The sequence below is a fragment of the Equus asinus genome, chromosome 18, assembly GCF_041296235.1.
Source record: "Equus asinus isolate D_3611 breed Donkey chromosome 18, EquAss-T2T_v2, whole genome shotgun sequence".
NCBI classification, from domain to species: Eukaryota; Metazoa; Chordata; class Mammalia; order Perissodactyla; family Equidae; genus Equus; species Equus asinus.
In genome coordinates this window covers 26,742,674-26,760,945 of record NC_091807.1, presented here as the reverse complement: position 1 = coordinate 26,760,945, position 18,272 = coordinate 26,742,674, and the positions used below count along the sequence as shown (strand labels likewise).

At 40.4% G+C, this 18,272-nt stretch overlaps 1 protein-coding gene across 4 annotated transcripts in view; it reads right to left on the bottom strand.

Annotated features, from left to right (window-relative positions):
* The window catches only part of MAP3K7CL (MAP3K7 C-terminal like), a 36,739-nt gene that overhangs the window by 9,131 nt on the left and 9,336 nt on the right, over window positions 1-18,272 (bottom strand). For all 4 annotated transcript variants that reach the window (XM_044751153.2, XM_014866405.3, XM_014866408.3 and 1 more), the window contains exons 3-4: window positions 10,485-10,546; window positions 351-466 (exon numbers count right to left, since the gene is read on the bottom strand). In XM_044751153.2, coding sequence (XP_044607088.1) covers window positions 351-466; window positions 10,485-10,546 — 178 coding nt within the window. The remainder of the gene's footprint in view (window positions 1-350; window positions 467-10,484; window positions 10,547-18,272) is intronic.

The window sequence follows — 18,272 nt, the reverse complement described above, 5'->3', positions numbered from 1 at the left end:
GGACCTCTGGGCAACATTCACAAGGAACATCTTACGGCTCTGGGTGGTATTTTGACATTTTTAATTTCCTGAACTAAAAATGCTTATTAAAAAATTAAGTTTTGGATAGGAAGTTCTCCTGCGGTCCCTCTCACTACTCTGTAAAGTATTTAATCTACAGTAGTTCCACTGGGATCATTTCTATAATCAAACATGACATACATGCTAGTTTCCTAGTAACCTCTCAACTCTGGAATGTCATTCCTCCTCCCTTCCTCCCTCCCCCTCACTCTCATGCTCACACTATCCCCTCCCACCTGTCCCCACTCCATGACCAGTAGACCATGCTCAGAGGCGAGGGCACTACTCACTTCCTTTCCTCAAGCAGAGCGATTTCCTTTTTGACCTCATGGTATTCTTCCGCTATTTGGCAGTGCTGTTTGAACACCTCCATGGATTCCAGCGAGTCATGACAAGGCGGCAGAGGCTTCACAAACAAGAAGAAGAAATCAGTACATTTTCTTGCATCAGAATAAATTATCAACCATTTTGCTCTGCTGAGGTTCTTTAAAGGGAAATTTTTTGCGCGAGAATAGCATCATCAGTCAACATTGGACAGAATTCGGCTGATTCCACTTGACTAAAAATAGAGAGGCGGACTGATGTTCCCCACATTCATCTTCCAGTGTCATTCACGGGCATTCCCAGGCCGGAGCCAGAGCTGCGAGACCCATTATGTGTCAGTACCTGCCAAGCGTTGGAGTAAAAATAAGTCTCCTAATAATTCCACGCTTCTCCCTAGAAATCTTAAACTCTGCTTTAGAGAATGGTAGTGATGGGGAAATATTCAGTTGTCTGTTTCAATTACCCCTTGCTTTCTGTTCCTGTAGCCCAGAGGCATAAACTCATTTTATGTAGGGGAGTTGCTCTATGAGAGAGGCTCTCTTCTGAGAAATGCATCCAAACTAAAGAAATGATGCTGGGCAGGAAATAACACTTTCAAGGATTAACAAACCAGACAAAGACCAAATCCCAAGTAAAAAGATGTTTATAATATGTGAGGTCAAAGAACATGAATTTGTAGCTTTGCTTTTCTCCTATCTATGAAGAAAACAAAGGCCAGCATGGCAAGCCTTGCTAACCACAACACATTGAAAATCCTACTTCTGGAAATTAAAGAACTAGCTACCCCTGAGTTTACAATTCTAATTTCTAGTTAGCAATGCCACTAGAAGCATTATTTTTAGGAACACTGGTTAATAGTCTTTTAAAGAGTTTTTTAATCACTTTTTTCAATTATTTATGGAAAAAAGTGTTATATAATTTCGGAGAAATAGAATTTCATTGTTAAAAGGGCTCTCCAGTCTAATCCTTTCTTCACAATAGTCTATACATGTAAGCTTTGTGTCTAACTCATATTCTCACTAATTTTATAGTAAATTGAGAACTAACGAATTTTTTAGTACTTGCTCCTTTCATTATATTCTTCAAGGACACAGATTTCTTTGGGTGTCATATTTAGCGACCCCACCAAAGATGCAATAGAAATCTATAAAGTGTATTGTCTGATTGATAGATGACCCTTCCTATTTATCATGAGGCTCTGAATAGAGATCTAAGGAAATAAAATGGTAAATAGATTCAGATGAAATTTACCTTCATGTGGAATATCCATTGTGTCCTAATTCCTGGAAAATCTAACAATAACTGTATTATGTAGCATCCTTCCCTACAGCCCCATGAACACGTTCACAGCATAAACTCAGCCTGGTGGTGTCATTATCCGTTTCGATAAAGAAATAAATGGAAAAGTACTGCCCAGGAGCATTACAGTATAACTCATCCCATGAGATAACGCTGTTGCCAAAGGAATTCAGAACTGCTGGCTCCTCCGAGTCTATGTCCTAGAAATCACTACCCCCTCATCAATTTTCACCTGTTACACTGGCAAATGACCAGGTATAACAGTAAGGGGAATGCAAGCAATTTACTCTGGGCACCCTAGCCAAGCCACTATTAAATCATCTGTGCCCTGTTAAAGGATTTGCATCCTGGAAGGCCCTAAGACTTTACGCATCCTATTTCCTGTCCTCATGAACACTCATAAACTACACTCAGTGCAGGCCATAACTTGCCGCATGGAGGTATCTAAACCATGGATTCAGCACAGTTACCTATGTGACGGTAAAAAGCTTCTAGGACTCTGTGTAAAGGATTTGCATGCATGAAGGATATAGAGGAGAGCTGCCATATAAAGGGATAAGTGTCCTTTGCTGCTATAATTAAAAAGGAAAACTAAAAATTACATATATAATTTTCCTAAGAAGAGAGAAGTCTCTTTTGCCCTTTAGGTTGCAACCTAATGCTTTTTATTAAGCGTAAAGTTTCTTCATTTGTTCTTTTTTTATTGGCACTGATAATTGTGGGAAATTTGAAGATATTACATATAGGTTGCGTGATCATGCTGCTAAGGGTACACAAGGATCAGGAGTATTTTAGCATATATTCAGTGTCCTCATATGCTTTAGGAGGATGATCGTACTACTTATACATAATATTTTCAAGATTTCTCATAATTAAGAAGTAGTGTCAATTAAAAAAGAACAAGCTAAAAAGGCTGAGTGTTCGGTGTTTCAGGGAATAAAAGGATTCTGGTTGTCACTTCAGCTTTCAGCTCCTGCAAGCACTGTGTTCACCCCAACCTGACATATAACCCAGCACCACTTCAAGTTCTCCCAATTTGGGTGAACACATTAAAGAGCAATATAGATCTTTTTTTTAAGCAGGGAGGGAAGTTATGTCACATAATCCAACACAACATTGTAAAATGATCTCATTAGTTGCCAGGGGCTGGGGGGAGGGGGAAATGGGGAGTTATTGTTGAATGGGCAGAGTTTCAGTTTTGTAAGATGAAAAAGTTCTGGGGATTGGTCACACAACAATGTAAATATACTTAACACTACTGAGCTGTACACTTTAAAATGATTAAGATGGTAAAATTTATGTTATGTGTTTTTGCAATAAAAAAAAGTTAATGCAAAAAAATTTATAATTAAATCTTTCTCTTGCTGCTAGCCCATCTTCTAATCATTGCTACCAGGATTCCTTATCTGAGGCTCACTGCATTCACACCCAGCCGTTCTCCGCAGGAAACTTAAAATTTCTCATCCCTTTATAATCAGGAACCATTCACCACTAATCCCAAATGTTGCTGGACAAATCACAGCACCCTCTGATCAGCAGGACCCCGTGTCCTTAGAAGGCATTTGACATCATTGGATGTTTACACTAGCCCAGAAAACTCATCAAATAAACACATATGGTTCTCATCTCAACAGGAATTCTGGTGATTAAGAGTATTAAGAGATTTGGGTTTTAGAGCCAGCCCTGATGGCCTAGTGATTCAAGTTCAGTGCGCTCTGCTTGGGTGGCCTGGGTTCAGTTCCTGGGCACAGAACCACACCACTCATCAGTCAGCAGCCATGCTGTGGCGGCAGCTCACATAGTGGAACTAGAAGCACATACCACTAGAATACCCAACTATGTGCTAGGGCTTTGGGGAGGAAAACAAAAAGAGGAAGATTGGCAACAGATGTTAGCTCAGGACGAATCTTTCCCAGAAAAACAAAGAAGATATTTAGGTTTTAGACCTAATATAAAAAGCAGAACTATAGAGTAATGAGATGTGTTGCTCTGTATGACATTGAACACTCTCATTGCTTTATGATATAAGGTGTGTTTGTGTATTCACATGTATGCGTGTAGGGTCTTCCGCACCAGGGGTGACTCTCTCTTACCTTCTCATAGCTCCTCAAAATAAGAGACAATATATGACCAAGAGTATTCATTGAATAAATGTTTTTGCCTGAGGAAATAGAGTCCCAAAATTCAAGTGCAGGAATCAGGTGTCCAAATTAAAAACGGAGCTGCCAGTAGGCTTATGTCATGTGATACTTAAAACACTGGCGCTCATGAATTAATTGGCCATACATGGTTTAAGATACTGTTTAGCAGATAGTTACATTAAAAACTAAGAAATAACTCAAAAGATGCCTGTGGTAACCAGATGAAAAACATCTATTAACTTCTTGGAATAAAAATTAACACATTTATTTTTATTTCAATTCTCATTGCTTAATTTTGACTACTCTCGTCCAAGAAATCTTCATGGTTATAATCTCATGCTGGGAATGGATAAGCAATAAATAAACTCTTAGTGTTTATAGTAAATTTATTTTCTCATCAGGAGGAGAAGATTCCTTGTTATCTTCCCCACAATTACGCCACATCTTCCCACACTTTGGATACATCGATTCCACACTCTTGCTTAAAGAGTGAAATATTGCATTCCAAAGGTATTTGATTTGACAATGAAAAAGTAAAAGTATCCTCCATGCACTAAAACATCAATTCTGTAAGGTCACAGAAACAACTTTTCAGAATCACTCGACGCCATGGTATCTGGTCAACTCACAACACAGGCAGTTCTAAGAAAGTTAAATTAAGACATTCTCCTAACAGCATCGCAAGCCAACTTGGAAACACATTTTTCCAAGACACAGATTGGGGTTTGGATGAGGTCAGAGCCCAGGAGGGGGCACTTCCTCCTCACCCCCTTTCCTCCATCTCCTCCTCCTCTTGCTGCTGCCTGTGGACGGAGCTTGCAAGGGCTTTAAATTACATGGCAGTGCGAGTGAGTCGCTACTATCTCTGGTATCCACCCCAATCATCAGGACCAATTTAACAAGATGAAGTAACAGAGAAACCACAGGCTTCTGTTCCAAGAATGCCAGCTTGAGCCACACCATCCCATCTCCGCTCTTTGCCCAGGACCATCAGTTTATAGCAAGCTCCTCCTGAAATGGACTCCGTCCTCTGGAAAGGGCCCCGTGGGAGAGGACCCAGCCAAGCATCTCTCTCCAAGGGACAAAGCCAGCTTGAGCGTTTCCGTTTTCTACTTGGCTTCTTCAAATACTACTGGCCCCATCCACTTGAAAAATGTAAGAATTTAATTTTCCTATCCTGGCTTCCCACACACAAGATATATTTAGGAAGCTAAATATTCAACAGTTGCTGAGCTCACTTGTATTTGTTCCTTGATTCTCACTCAGTGTTATCTTTATTTTGGGGGGAGGGGGGATGAGAGTGTCTGGTTTAAATTTATGCTACCTTTTAATGTCCCCAAATTAATAAGCATAATTGGTTGAAATCAAGTGAAGAAAACATAGTCCAGACTAATTCCAATATTTGAAAACTCTGTTATCTTAGAATTTTAAATATTTTAGAAATATTTTAAGAACTGACATTTCTATAGTATCTATGTTAGAATCAAAGTCAGCACCAGTAATTATAATACATGTCTTTCTTTACACTATATAACAATGGAATGAAGTATATTTAAGTCATTTCTATGGAGATAAACAATATAAAAGGGAGTGAGAACTCAAGAGTGTCTCAAACTTTTTCAACATGGCATATCTTAATGACCACTGGGCTTCTCAGAAAAAATAGAAATATAAAAAGGTAGCATTGTAAAGTTCCAAGGTATCTATATATATTTTCTGTGTGGTCATAACAGCCAAGGGACAACTGTAAGATACTTTTCAACGTGTGTGAGAGAGAGAATTACAGACACTTGCTGTGCTTTCTGTGGAACTATTTCCTAAATGCATTTCCGGATGTTGTTCAAGACCAGTGTAGTGGAATCCTGGAAGGCTAAGACTTCATTTTCTACCACCTTCATTTCCCAGATATCAAGCGATATGTTGATGCAAGACCTAAAAGAAGTTTCTGGAGTGACTGCTCGGATAACAAGATATTATGGTACACAACTGAAGCTACGAAATTGTTTATTTGTGGAGGTGACATCAGTTTCTGGACTTATCAGAGTCTGTCTGAGAAAAGGCAAGTTCAGTGTGTACCACAGACACCTGTCACTGTCTTCTCAGATTAGATGGGAGGACGTTAGGAAGGATTGAAGCTATTGCTCAATTTGGTTTAAAAAAAAAAAAAAAAGTCATATTGTTTTCCAAGTGCTTTAGCTTAATGAAAAGAAATGGGCAACAGAACCTCTATCCCTAACCCCAAAATCCGAAGAGATGCTTCTTTTATTTCAGTTTATACATATAAAGATAAATTACTTGTTCTCAAATATTTTGTTCAATAAATGATTTCACTAGGGAAGGAAATTAACATTAATTGAGCAATTATCTTTGCCAAGCACTGTGCTAGATCACATTTAATTCCCACAACAACAACGCGAGACAGACATTGTTACCTCCACGTTCTCCAGGTGAGGTTTAGAGAGAGTAAACAACACGCCCCAAATCATAAACTAGTAGGTATGAAGCTGAGATCAAATGCACCCAATCTAATGCCAATGCCCGTGCTCCAGTCATTGAAATTCCCATTGGGGAGTTTATCACAATCTACTCGTTAGCATGTCCTCTACCAGATTATAAAAACGTATTCCTCATTCCACTGCGATTAAGACTACATTATAGGGTAGCTTTGGATCATCCATAGATCAAACCACAGTCCCAAAAACATAGCAACGTGGTTAAATTTTAAGACAAACTTGGTCCTGATCCAAACGCTGGGACTATTAAAGGATTGGACCCTCCCTCAGAATAGAGAGAAAGGTCAGTCATTACCTCTTTTCCAAATAGAAAGAAACTGAGGCCTAAAGAAAAGTAACGATTTTTCATTCATTCTTAGAAGTGGACATAGAATTGGGCCTCCCTTCTTTTGACTCTATGGTTGAAACCAGCTCTGGCCAAATACTGCATCTAAAAGGCATGGAGAATTTAGAAACCAAGTTCCAGGATAGGAATCTGCACAAAATAGAATCAACCTAACACCTGCCCCTGGGCTGAGGCCAAAGGCCCACAAATGAACATTATAATGAGATGTTCATTTTAACACCTACCTGACCCCAAAGTGTCTTGCTCAACATTCTGCATTAATAGAGACATCAAGAGAAATGTTTGTCGCTGCTATTCTTGCACAAGGCTTTTTATGGCTTCTGTGAAAATAGAAGCACGGCGAATTACATGCTCAAACATGTCCACATTCTTGGCAAAGCAACAGAAAAATCTTGGGGGTCAAATTGGTGATGGAGTATCTACCAAACAGATACTTTATAGCCGCATTTTATAAACTATGAAAGAATGCGTAATGGATATCAGAAAGTCGGAACAGATTTTAGAAGGTTCTTCTATAACTACATTATGGCAACGTTGTAAACCAGAAACAAAAAAATCTCCACCTCTCAAAGTAATTGAAGCAGTCCAGAAGTTCTACAAGAGGTGTAAGAGAAAGAAAGCGACCTAGATTCAGAACCAGAGAGCTGGTCTGAATTAGAAAATTTATTTAGACCAAACTTAGGCCTCCTGTTTCTCATCTCTAAAGTGGAGCCATAAGAGTTAGCTTACACAATGGTTGCAAGGATCAAACGAGATCATTTGCAGAGAAACACCCCTCACCTAGTCGAGACTCAATGCGCATGGGTGGGATTTAAATCTGAGGGTGTGCAGAGAGGAAGCCTGGAAAGAATCACCTGGCATCATTTATTTTTCACTAGGCAAGTTTTTAAGGTTCCAGTAGAGATCATCAAGAGTCGGTTCATCCTTAAGCAAAGAGTGACAACCAGAAGACACTTCATATGCCTTTGTAACCTAACTTTTATTCTTCCGTAGAGGATTCTGATGGTTGGTAAAATTCCAAGAGCCGTTACTTGGAGATGAAAGCACATGAGAATGACTGTAAAGACGGCCTGCTCCATGGAATGGATTGCTCCTCTCGTCCATAAAGCATTTTCATTGCTTTCAATACAGACACTTCCTGCTGCAGAATGGCTTAAATTTATATGTTTATCCCAAGCATGGAAACAAGAATCTGCATTTCCATGTACTTTTCTGGGTTAGCTTTCTCCTCTGGAACTTTGTCAGCTTTTTTGTAAACACTCATGCCTGGGTGCATAGAATAAAGGTAACAGGCCACAGTCTCAGACACAGGCAACTCTGACTAAGTGACTTGTCAACTGGCAAATGTTTGTAACAAATTCAATCATACCCTTCACCTAACAAACAAGCACTTAGTTAAATGCTTTTAGATGTAATGCTAGGAATGTTCTCTCGTTCATGAAGAGGTCAAGCAACATCATATTTTAAGGGGGAGAGGACCAAAGCTCATGAGTCAGAAACCAGCCCCTCAACTGGCTAAGTCATTAAAGATCAATGAAGACGAAATCGTCTCGTTGGATTAAAATAAACAGACAATTTCTAATATATGTCAAATGGAATAAAAGCAATAAAAGTCAACCATTTGATGCTTTAATAGAAAAACTATCTGGATAATTGCCAGGAGTGCTATGAATTTTGTGAAGAATGATCCATGAGCCAGGGAACACTGTCAACCTTCCCAGAGGAAAAAAATTGTGCTGTCAATACAAAAAAGTATACTTAATGATCCATTATTTGATGGAGGAACAAGAACCGGAATATGTTTCTAATGTTTTGTTTTCAAAACATGTTTACTCCTTCTTTTCATCTAACTTCCATGATAATAAAATAGCTTTGAGGTGACTGTTAAAATAAAGGCAAAAAAGAGGCCGGCCCTGTGGCCGGGTGGTTAAGTTCGTGCACTCCACTTTGATGCCCCAGGGTTTTGCCGGTTCAGATCCTGGGTGTGGACATGGCACCACCGCTCATCAAGCCATGCTGAGGCGGGTTCCCACATAGCACAACCAGAGGGACCTGCAACTAGAATATACAACTATGTACTGGAGGGCCTTGGGGAGAAGAAAAAGAAAAAAGAAGAAGATTGGCAACAGATGTTAGCTCAGGTGCCGATCCTAAAAATAAATAAAAAATAAAGGAGAAAGAAACTGTGACTGGGGAAAGAATAGAGTTATTATTTTACAATCCCAATACATCACCAGCAGCACATACTCAGCCCTGCTGTGAGGATAGAGCCTAAGAAGGAAGGTTGTATGTCATGTGAGCATGCCAGGCGGAAAAGCAGGGGGACAGGTGAATTGTTCTCCACGATGAAAGGAAGTGATTTTGGGGATATGGTTAGACATTGGGAACCAGGACAGCTATTTGAAGACCCAGCATGGGGGACAGGAGAAGACGGAGATAAGATGGCTAATAGCTGCAGAGGAAATTTTAGAGGAGAACAAAGCTGTCTTTTAACAACACATGTGGTGATCAGTCCACCTTGTGGACAATCCTCAGTAATGTCTACACAACTGATATTGCTCTGTTGAGCAGGCTCTCTGTTGGAGGCCTGTGACAATGCCCAGGACTACAGCCGAGGTGAGAATGAGGGCTCCTGCAACGAGCCCAATCACACCTGTTGTGCTCGGTTGATCCTTAGAGGCCACCCCGGCAGTGGAGCACCAGCTCTTCCAACCTCACCTAGTTGCTGCCAGGTTTTTAACTCAGTGCACTGGGTGCTGAGATAAGAACTGGAGCCAACACGAAGTGACCCCATCTTGGGCTGCATGACAGCTCATTCTGGCTTCTTCCCACCTCTGTCCAGGGCTGTTCAGGACCAGGGGTCCCAAACTCAAGTGACTTCAGGATACCAGGAACACCTATAAATGGGAAAAACTACTGGGTGTAAGATGAAAGGGAACATCAGGGCCTGTTGGAGACTGGAGGCTGCAGACCCCTCCTAAAGTCTTTCAAAATCAATATTTAGGGGAAAAAGTGGTGACCAAGCAAACGTCTGTGCACAGGATTCAAAACTCCTGTTAGACTTGTCCAAATGTGCCTGCAAAGTGAAGTACTCAAGTGAACGTCTGCCCCAAGGCCAATTTCCAGGTATTTTAAGCAGAACCTCTTCCTAAAGCCATCTTTGCCTGGAATCACCATATGCCATCTAAAAAAGATTTAAATGTCATAAATTGGTACCTTTCAAATAATGCTAATGCATTAAAATGGGATATCTTGGATAGGTCATCCATAGACTACGCATATGAAATATTTTTCTCATGGGTCAAACCAGACAGTTTTCAGAAGGTTTAACTTAAAATAATTATATTCTGTGAAAAGTTGTTAGAGAACTGGGGAGGGGGTGGGGGGCTGGAGTAGAGAAAGGAAGATTCTTCTGAAATCTTGCCACACAAGACAAATCTCCTTTGCACAGTTGATTATTTAATCTCTACCCCCAAACAGGTCAAACCTGCAATGCTTAGAGACATGCACAGCAAAGAAGGGCAGGGACCAGCCCTGTTCCCAGGCTTCAGAACTCCTTAGAAGTGGGAGCTAGTTTATACTATAAATTTGTGGTATTCTGGTGCTGTAGTTGGATAACCTGGCAGGGACTTTGCATGAGGGCTTCAGCCTGACTTTGGAGCTCTAGAAACGCAAACCTCGATGACTTGAAGGCTCCCCTCTCTATCTCCAAGTCAGTCTTCCCTAGTTGGGCCGCTCCCCAGCTTACTATATTTTGTGAAACTGAGGAGGAAAGAAGAGAGGCTCTAGAAAAATCCTTACCTGTAGATGCTGTTCTAATTCTGGAAAGACCAGAGGAATGGCGTCTTCAGGAGGTGCATCATCTAAAACATGAAAATAAAAGGATTCTTCACTATAGGGTCCTTTCTCTCACAAGAGTTGTCCTGCTGTTAAACCATCTTTAGACTTCGTCGTTAAACCCTCAGTATATACCGCTTCAGTTATTTCCATCACTTCAGTCGGGGACAGATAGAATGCAGAAGACAATTTTGCTCATTGTCACTACAAACAGAAGCACAGACAGCTTAGCTGGCTTCACCAAAATTTTGCAAACAAATATCAGCATCCTCCAATGTTCCGTCTGGGAGCTCTCCAGTTAACAAGTGCTGCTTGTCTTTCAATACTCCTACGTGAGCCAAAACCAAAAAATATGATCTGCAGGAAAGCACTTTAACAAGGTGCTAATGAGGTGACCAGCGCAGTCTCAATGGGACAAGAATGTGTCAGTGAAAATAGAAGCGTTCGTTCTGCTCTGAGTGACTCCAACGGTGGCAAGTTTTGACGGTTTTGCCCACTGCTCTTACCACAAACCACCACTAACAGGCAGCTAACCAGAGCCTTGTTCTGGGTTACTGTGGGTAACAAGCAGCACTCCCAACCTGGGGCTCAGTCCACTGCCTTGCTGTGGGAGAGCCTGAGCTCAGAGAGCGGGCAATTCTGTCTTCAACTCACTGACTCGCAATAGGCAGGTGTTGCTGGACGAAAAGATGCAGTTCTCAGAAACCTCAGAGGAAACCTGACAGAAGTTTGGCCTCAAATATCCAAGTCACCCACAAATCTCTTCATGAAAATCCTACTGACCGAGCCCTGGCTCTAGGGGACAGCCCCCTTGTCAGCAGAACCTCTGTATCTCCAGGCAGACCATTGGCCATTCCTCTCCAATCCCCTCCTTGTTGACAACACCAACCCCAGGACCTAGGACGGTGAGAATAAGACAAAATACAGGCTACAGGAATAAATAAAGACCAAAGCTATTTTAAATTACAATAAAGAAAGGAAAGATAATAGGTTTTGTGCTCTCACTACCATAATCAAATTTATTTCTAAAAACTGTTGATGTTCTCTTTGAACTAGAGGAAGTGATACGGGCCATACACAGTGCAGGAGCAAGTATCCTCTCCCTACTCACGGAGAACACATTCCAGAATAAAATGCAGCACACAAGGAGCTCCTGGCTTCTAAGGGATTACATTTCTTTGAAGGCGCTGAAAATAATCACCAGAAAGATAATTCAAACAAGGACAGTATTAACCTCTGCCAAACACCTCAAGGGTCACGTCACTTCATAGCCTCTGGTATATTTTAGTCAATAGTACAATAACACTCCCATTTAAAAGTGGCTTAAGATAATGACAATGTCTCATGCAATGTAAATCCATTTGTCACTGTACCTGTGCCAGACAATGGATGCCCACAGGTTCACTGACACCGTTTAGCTTCATGAGCAAGTAGAAATGGGGCAATCTTCCCAAGACCCTTGCTGCAGGCTGGAGGACTGTCTTAGAGGCAACAAGGAGATCCAATCTCCAGGCCCTTTGAATGTTCTCTTCCTACTCAGAGTAGACGTGACAACTTCTGCCAATGGCTTTTTAAATTCATCTTGTTATTTGCAGAGAATTGGACAAAAGAGAAATATTCACTTGTTGCCACTGACCCTTTAGAGGTGGGCTTCATTATAAAACCTATAGTTTGTAAAACTGATTTTGGTCTGAGGTGCATTTAAATTTACTTCAATAAAGTATCAACAGCCCAGACATCATGATTGTTTTAGCTCATTGAGTTAAGGCCAGGACAATTTGGCATGGGTAAATGTGAACATATTATACTTTGGCATCTCAACCCTAATAATCACAGATGAGCAGGCACCCCTTAGGAGAGACCAGTTCTGTAAAGTACCAGAGCAGACAGTGCATTCTAGAATTCCAAGACAGCCAGGAATGCAACTCAAAGCTTCCTGGACTTAATCCACCTTGCTCCCTGTGAAGTCACACTCCTTCCACCTTAATTATAAAAAAGAAAGAAAAAAGTTACTTGTTTGCTTTACTATAGTAAAGTAAATAGCAAATACCTGGCCTACCCAGAATTAATAAAGCTCACTATAGAAATCTGTGTCATTATTTATAGTCATACCATGTAGCATCACATATATGTGACCTTGCTGATAATTTTGCAAATAAGTAAAGGCTTAAGACTGTATTCCTTGAGTTGAAAAAAAAAGTTTAGGGGCTGGCCCGGTGGCACAGTGGTTAAGTTTACATGTTCTGCTTCTCAGGGGCCCAGGGCTCGCCAGTTGGGATCCCAGGTGCGGACATGGCATCTCTTGGCAAAAGCCATGCTGTGGTAGGCGTCCCACGTATAAAGTAGAGGAAGATGGGCATGGATGTTAGCTCAGGGCCAGTCTTCCTCAGCAAAAAGAGAAGGATTGGCAGTAGTTAGCTCAGGGCTAATCTTCCTAAAAAAAAAAAAAGTCTAAATGATTGACATAGAAACAAACATATAATGGAATGTTTTAGAGAGACAAGCAAGATAAAAGTAAGGTTTTTGTGAAGGAAGGGATCAAGCTGGATTAATCCAAGTAGGAAATGGCAGTGGGAACAAGAAAACCAAAGACAGATGTAAGGAAACTACTCAGTCTGAAAGCCAGTCCCGCATGTCACTGCTCGATGCCATCTGCTTCAGCTGGCATCCCTGCCAGCCAGAAATTTCAGAGCTTGCGAAGCTGCTTACAGAGCTGCCCCAAGTTGATGTGTGGTGTGTTTACTTTTAAACAGTGGCTGCCTTCTTTGACTGGTTTTAAAAATAGGCAAATATTCTAAAAGCAGAATGATGAATCACAGGATTGGGCCAAAACGAAAGAAGGAAAGTGACTCAGGCAGACTAGTAGCACAGCTGTTCCACAAACATTTGGCCAAATCGTTGTAAAACATTTTGACAGTGATATTGGATCAGAGTTCCTGGGAGCAGTTAAGTTTGTTTTGACAATTCAGAAGCACAAAGTAGAGTGTAAAGAGCTATACACAGCAAATTTGGCTTTTTTTTTAAAAAAAAAAAAAAGGAGAGCAGTTGCTAGATAAGTTTATAATGTGCCAGAATTAGAATACAAGTACATTTCTATTAAAATTTATTTATTTACCAAATATTTATTGAATGCCTATTATTCATAAGGCTGGGACTGAAGCTCTATGCTAACTCGGCAAATCATTTTATTATATTTTTTAAAAACTTCAGGAAATAATTCATAGGCTTCCTTTTAAAATGGCTTGATGGACTAAGCAAAACATATCCTAAGGAATTTTTAAAGGATGAAATCTAAAGGAAAGAATTAAAGAGGAATTTTTTTTTAATAAGCAGATGTTCACTGCCTGTTTGGCAAACATGATATAACTAAGTCAATGGTACTTAAGATAGAACTTTCTTCCTGGTATCCCAACCATTATGACATGCCATAGTACATTTTATGATGGGCTCATCTCTGCATCTATTGAGCAGCTGTTGGGTTGTTTCTGTGGTTATTCTGTTTCAGATTTCCTTACATTGTTTCTCCATGAATCGGATAAGTGGGATCCGTTGGGTCTGTAATCCAAATGCACACGGTGATTGAGCAATGAGAGCTATGTGGGCAGAGTTCTCAGAGAATGCTGAGCTGGAAGGGGCTACGCACTCGTCTGGTCCAGAACTTTCCATGTAGAGTGAAAGACAAGGGCCCCCAAGAAGGGAAGCGAGTCTCGTAAGACTAAGGGGGCTCCCAGCCCAGGGCTCTTCACTATACCACGCTGCTCTCCCTCACCTTCTGATCCAAGAGCTCCTACACTTTTATATTTCATGAGCCCGTGAAATTTTCCCCAAATCATTGGAAATCATGCAGTAGAGTATTCAACTTTTTATTCAGCTAGTGGAGGTGATTCAGAAACAACTACCATGTATCACTAGTATCTCTTTTTGAGAGCAAGAACATTTTAACACCAAAAAAATCGTTAGGCAAACATGATCTTAGAAAAGAATATCCATTATATGGGATAAATTTAGCTTTATAGACAAAAACACACAAAAATACCTCACTGCCACGTCCTTATTTCTTTTGTTTTACATCACAGAGGCAAAAACTTCATCAAAGCCAGAATAGGTCTGTGAACCAGCATTTGAGAACCAGTGTTCTGGGCAAAATCTTGACTCGACTTTGGAGTCAATTTTCTCCCCCTTCCACTGTGCTCTCCATCCTAGACATAATTGGGGTCTAAGCTGGGAAACTCTAAGTCCACACAGAGAAGACTTCAAGAGAGGGAGAAGTGACATCACAGGACATTCCCAAGCCCCACCCGACTCCCCAACCAGGAACTCCAAAGGTAGTCCTGCCTAGAATCCATTCAATCTGTCTACACGTCCTGCAGTCCGAACCGGCCTCATGGGCATGCACCTGCGCAGACACACAGAGCCCTTCGCTCACACAGGCCACACTTGATTTAATGCTCTGCCTATACTGCCTTGAAATTCTTAATAATTTTTTAACAAGGAACCCCACACTTTTTGCACTATGCCTCCACAAATTGTGTAGTTGGTCCTGCCTGCAGGATGACCTCTGAGTGCTGGTGTCCTGGAGACCATCCTTCAGGACACCCAGAGAAAAACTGATACTTAAGGGGCAAGTGAGTTTGGGCAGTGGCCACAGTGCCAAGGCTCATGCAGAAAACTTTCCTGGGAACTGTTTGCCTGTGAAGGCTCCTAACCACTAAAGACACAGTGGGTCAGTGCCACGTTCAGTGGGACAGACCTGCATTTAAATCTCAGATTGGCCTCTTTTTAATTGGTGAATGTGGACAGTCAGTGTAATCTCTTTGAGACTCAGTTTTCCCCTCTGCAAAATGGGCATGATATTCCTTGCCTCAGAAACTTGTTATTAGTAAAGGAATGTGTATGCCAATCATTTAGCCTAAAGCCTGGCACCAAGGAAATAAGCAGGGATAATAATGAATGCTTGATATAACTGAGTTTACTTTCTGTTCCTTTTCACCGTAAACCCAACCAATGGGGTAATAGGCAGACAAGACACCTGTGTGTGCGTATGTGAGTATGTGTGTATTGGAGAGGTTGAGGGTATTATTCTTCATCATCTGAATAATACAAAGAGAACAGGCAGGGTGAAAATCGCTGACTCTCATTACTTAATTCTCCCCATGCCAGTTAAGGGAGATTTCCCTGGTGCGGCCATAACCTCCAGTCCTGTGGGTTTACTCTCTTCATTTAAATCTAGATTTAAGAAGCATTTCTTTTTTACTCCCCTATCAAAGCAACCACTTTCCATATGAAATATTGTCCAAAAAAATTTAACTTACGCATGAAAGGTCTTTGAGTACTTTCATTTTAAATCTAAATTGAGATTAATACTAATTTATCAAAAAACTTTTAAAAACTTCCCAGATACCTAGGTTCTTGTTAGAGCATCAGTTTGTTTTGAAACACATCAAAGGCTTTTTTAAACTTTGCTTCCTGCTTATTAAGCATTAGCGTGTGAATTCTTTAACACACATTGGATTTTTCAGGGCACATAAATTTAAAAGTATAGACACAGATTTGGATATGGATATAAATACAAATATGGATACTGGTAGAGATTTGATATGATACTTAGCAGATTTTCAGTTCTTTATAATCAATAATAATCACCATGTTACCTCAACCAGTACCTAAAATTATCAGGCAAACAAGATCATACATCAAATAGACTGAATGATACTTCTCTGTATGGAGCTCTGATTCTGTTTAGAGACAGGTTTTATGTTTGTTAGAAACATTCATCTAGTCACTATTTTTGTAGCTATCATTTTGTGAATCTTATCGCTTCATCCTTTTGTAAGAATATTTTTACTTATTTTGCTTATAACATACTTGCCCAGAAACGTCTGCTTCAGAAAGAGCCTGTTAGAAGTTTATTCTTCAACACACCACCAAATAAAATTTACCTCTCCTTTTCTTCTTCCCTACTCTTCAAAAATATATCAGAACTAACCTTCTTCCATCATTTCACATGACCAATGGGGAAGCTCTTTGCTGTCAGGAACATTCATGCTTCTCTCTTATTACATGGACCCTACCTCCAAATAGGTAAGAAAGTAAAAACAGTCCCAAGGGCTCAGCTTTGAATCTTTTCTGACTATTTATTAACTGCTTGATTGGAGGTAAGCTACTTAACCTCCCTTAGTCAATGGTCCACATCTGTAAAATGGGTATAATAGCATCTTCCTGCAGAGTTGTTGCCAGGGCAAATTAATGAGATGATACAAGGAACAGCACCCAGGTGCTCAATAAGCATTCACTTCCTTTCTGGCCTTTCTTTACCATCTTAAGCAACAGATTTCAACCAATAAATCCAGTTGTACCTCAAAGAATCTTCACTGATATCAGAATAAAGAATTCAAAATGGTTATACATATTGTATTATTGATTTCATAGCATTTGATAATTAAGTTTCTACCACAGTTTTCAACTCTGTGTTACTCTGTGCTCTGTAAAAGATGTGAACATAGGAGACCGCCCCACTCCTACCCAACCCGTGAGGGTTTTTTGACTGACTGTTGCCACTGCATACGGAGGCAGCTTTAAAGGCAGGGTCAGAACTGGGACAGAATGAGACTTGAGAGAGTTCCAAAAGGCTCACCCAGGCCATTTTGCCAAATGCCGTCCTTACCAAGGTCATTCGTAAAATTCCAGTGGGAACTTTATCCCTTGATTGCCTACTGATTCCCTGGGGATAGGAAAAAAAACACCCCAAGAGAGATAAAAAGGGAAACCTCAATATTCATTTACTGCTTAGTGTGAATGAGCTTTTCCCAGTCTTTCCAGAAAACACAGATAAACACAGATTGAGAGCATGGAGAGAAGAGCGTACTGGAAATTTTGGACCCTGAGGAGGGAGACGGAAATGCTACCAAGCGTAGAAAAAGTTGAAGGAAGAGGACAACATCAAGAGACACTTCACCTGCATCACAGTTTTGCTGAAAGGCAGTTTTGTATGTGTGCACAAGACATTCACACAATACCCGGTTTAATTAGATTTTAAGGTAGCTATTTCAGCTACCACACCTAATTCCCACCACCACACGAAACACCCAGATATGTAAGGAGAAAATGGTATGACTTAAAAGAGACACCAACAGAATGGGTCTTGGATTTTTTTTAACTAAATGTCATATAATTAATTCATGCCTAGATATGAAAAATCCTAATAGCTTGGAAGAATTTTTTAAAAACAAAATGTTGAAAGCTATCAGCTTGAGTTGATACCAGTATCCTTGACTCTTTCTAAATAAAAACTGAAAACTTAAAAAAAAAAGAAGAAGAACCCCAAAGCCAAGGTCTAAATTTACATGAGAGCTGTGCCAGATTTTAGCTCTGTTGAAGATAAAGAAAACTCTCAAGTAATTAACATGAAATCCTCACGTCAGTCCAAATTAAATTCTCTCTAATTGGAGAAGGGCCAGTGATTTTCTGTCCCAAGAGGTGGGATTCTCTTTTCTCTTCTGTATGTTTTCTATTGGGAAAACTAACTCCATGAAGGTCTCAATTTAGAAAGTTAACTCTTTGGAATTCCCAGTTTGGATGTAACGCCAATCATACCATTAGTTTATTCAAGACAGGCATTGCTGCCTCTGGGAACTGCAGTTAGCTAAGTGTTACTTAATGAAGGGTTCTGATAATAGGCAGAAATGGTGACTGTATTTTAAAGGGTTTTTCCCCCTAAAAACCTGCTTCCTTTATTTAAGCCCTTGGAGGTCC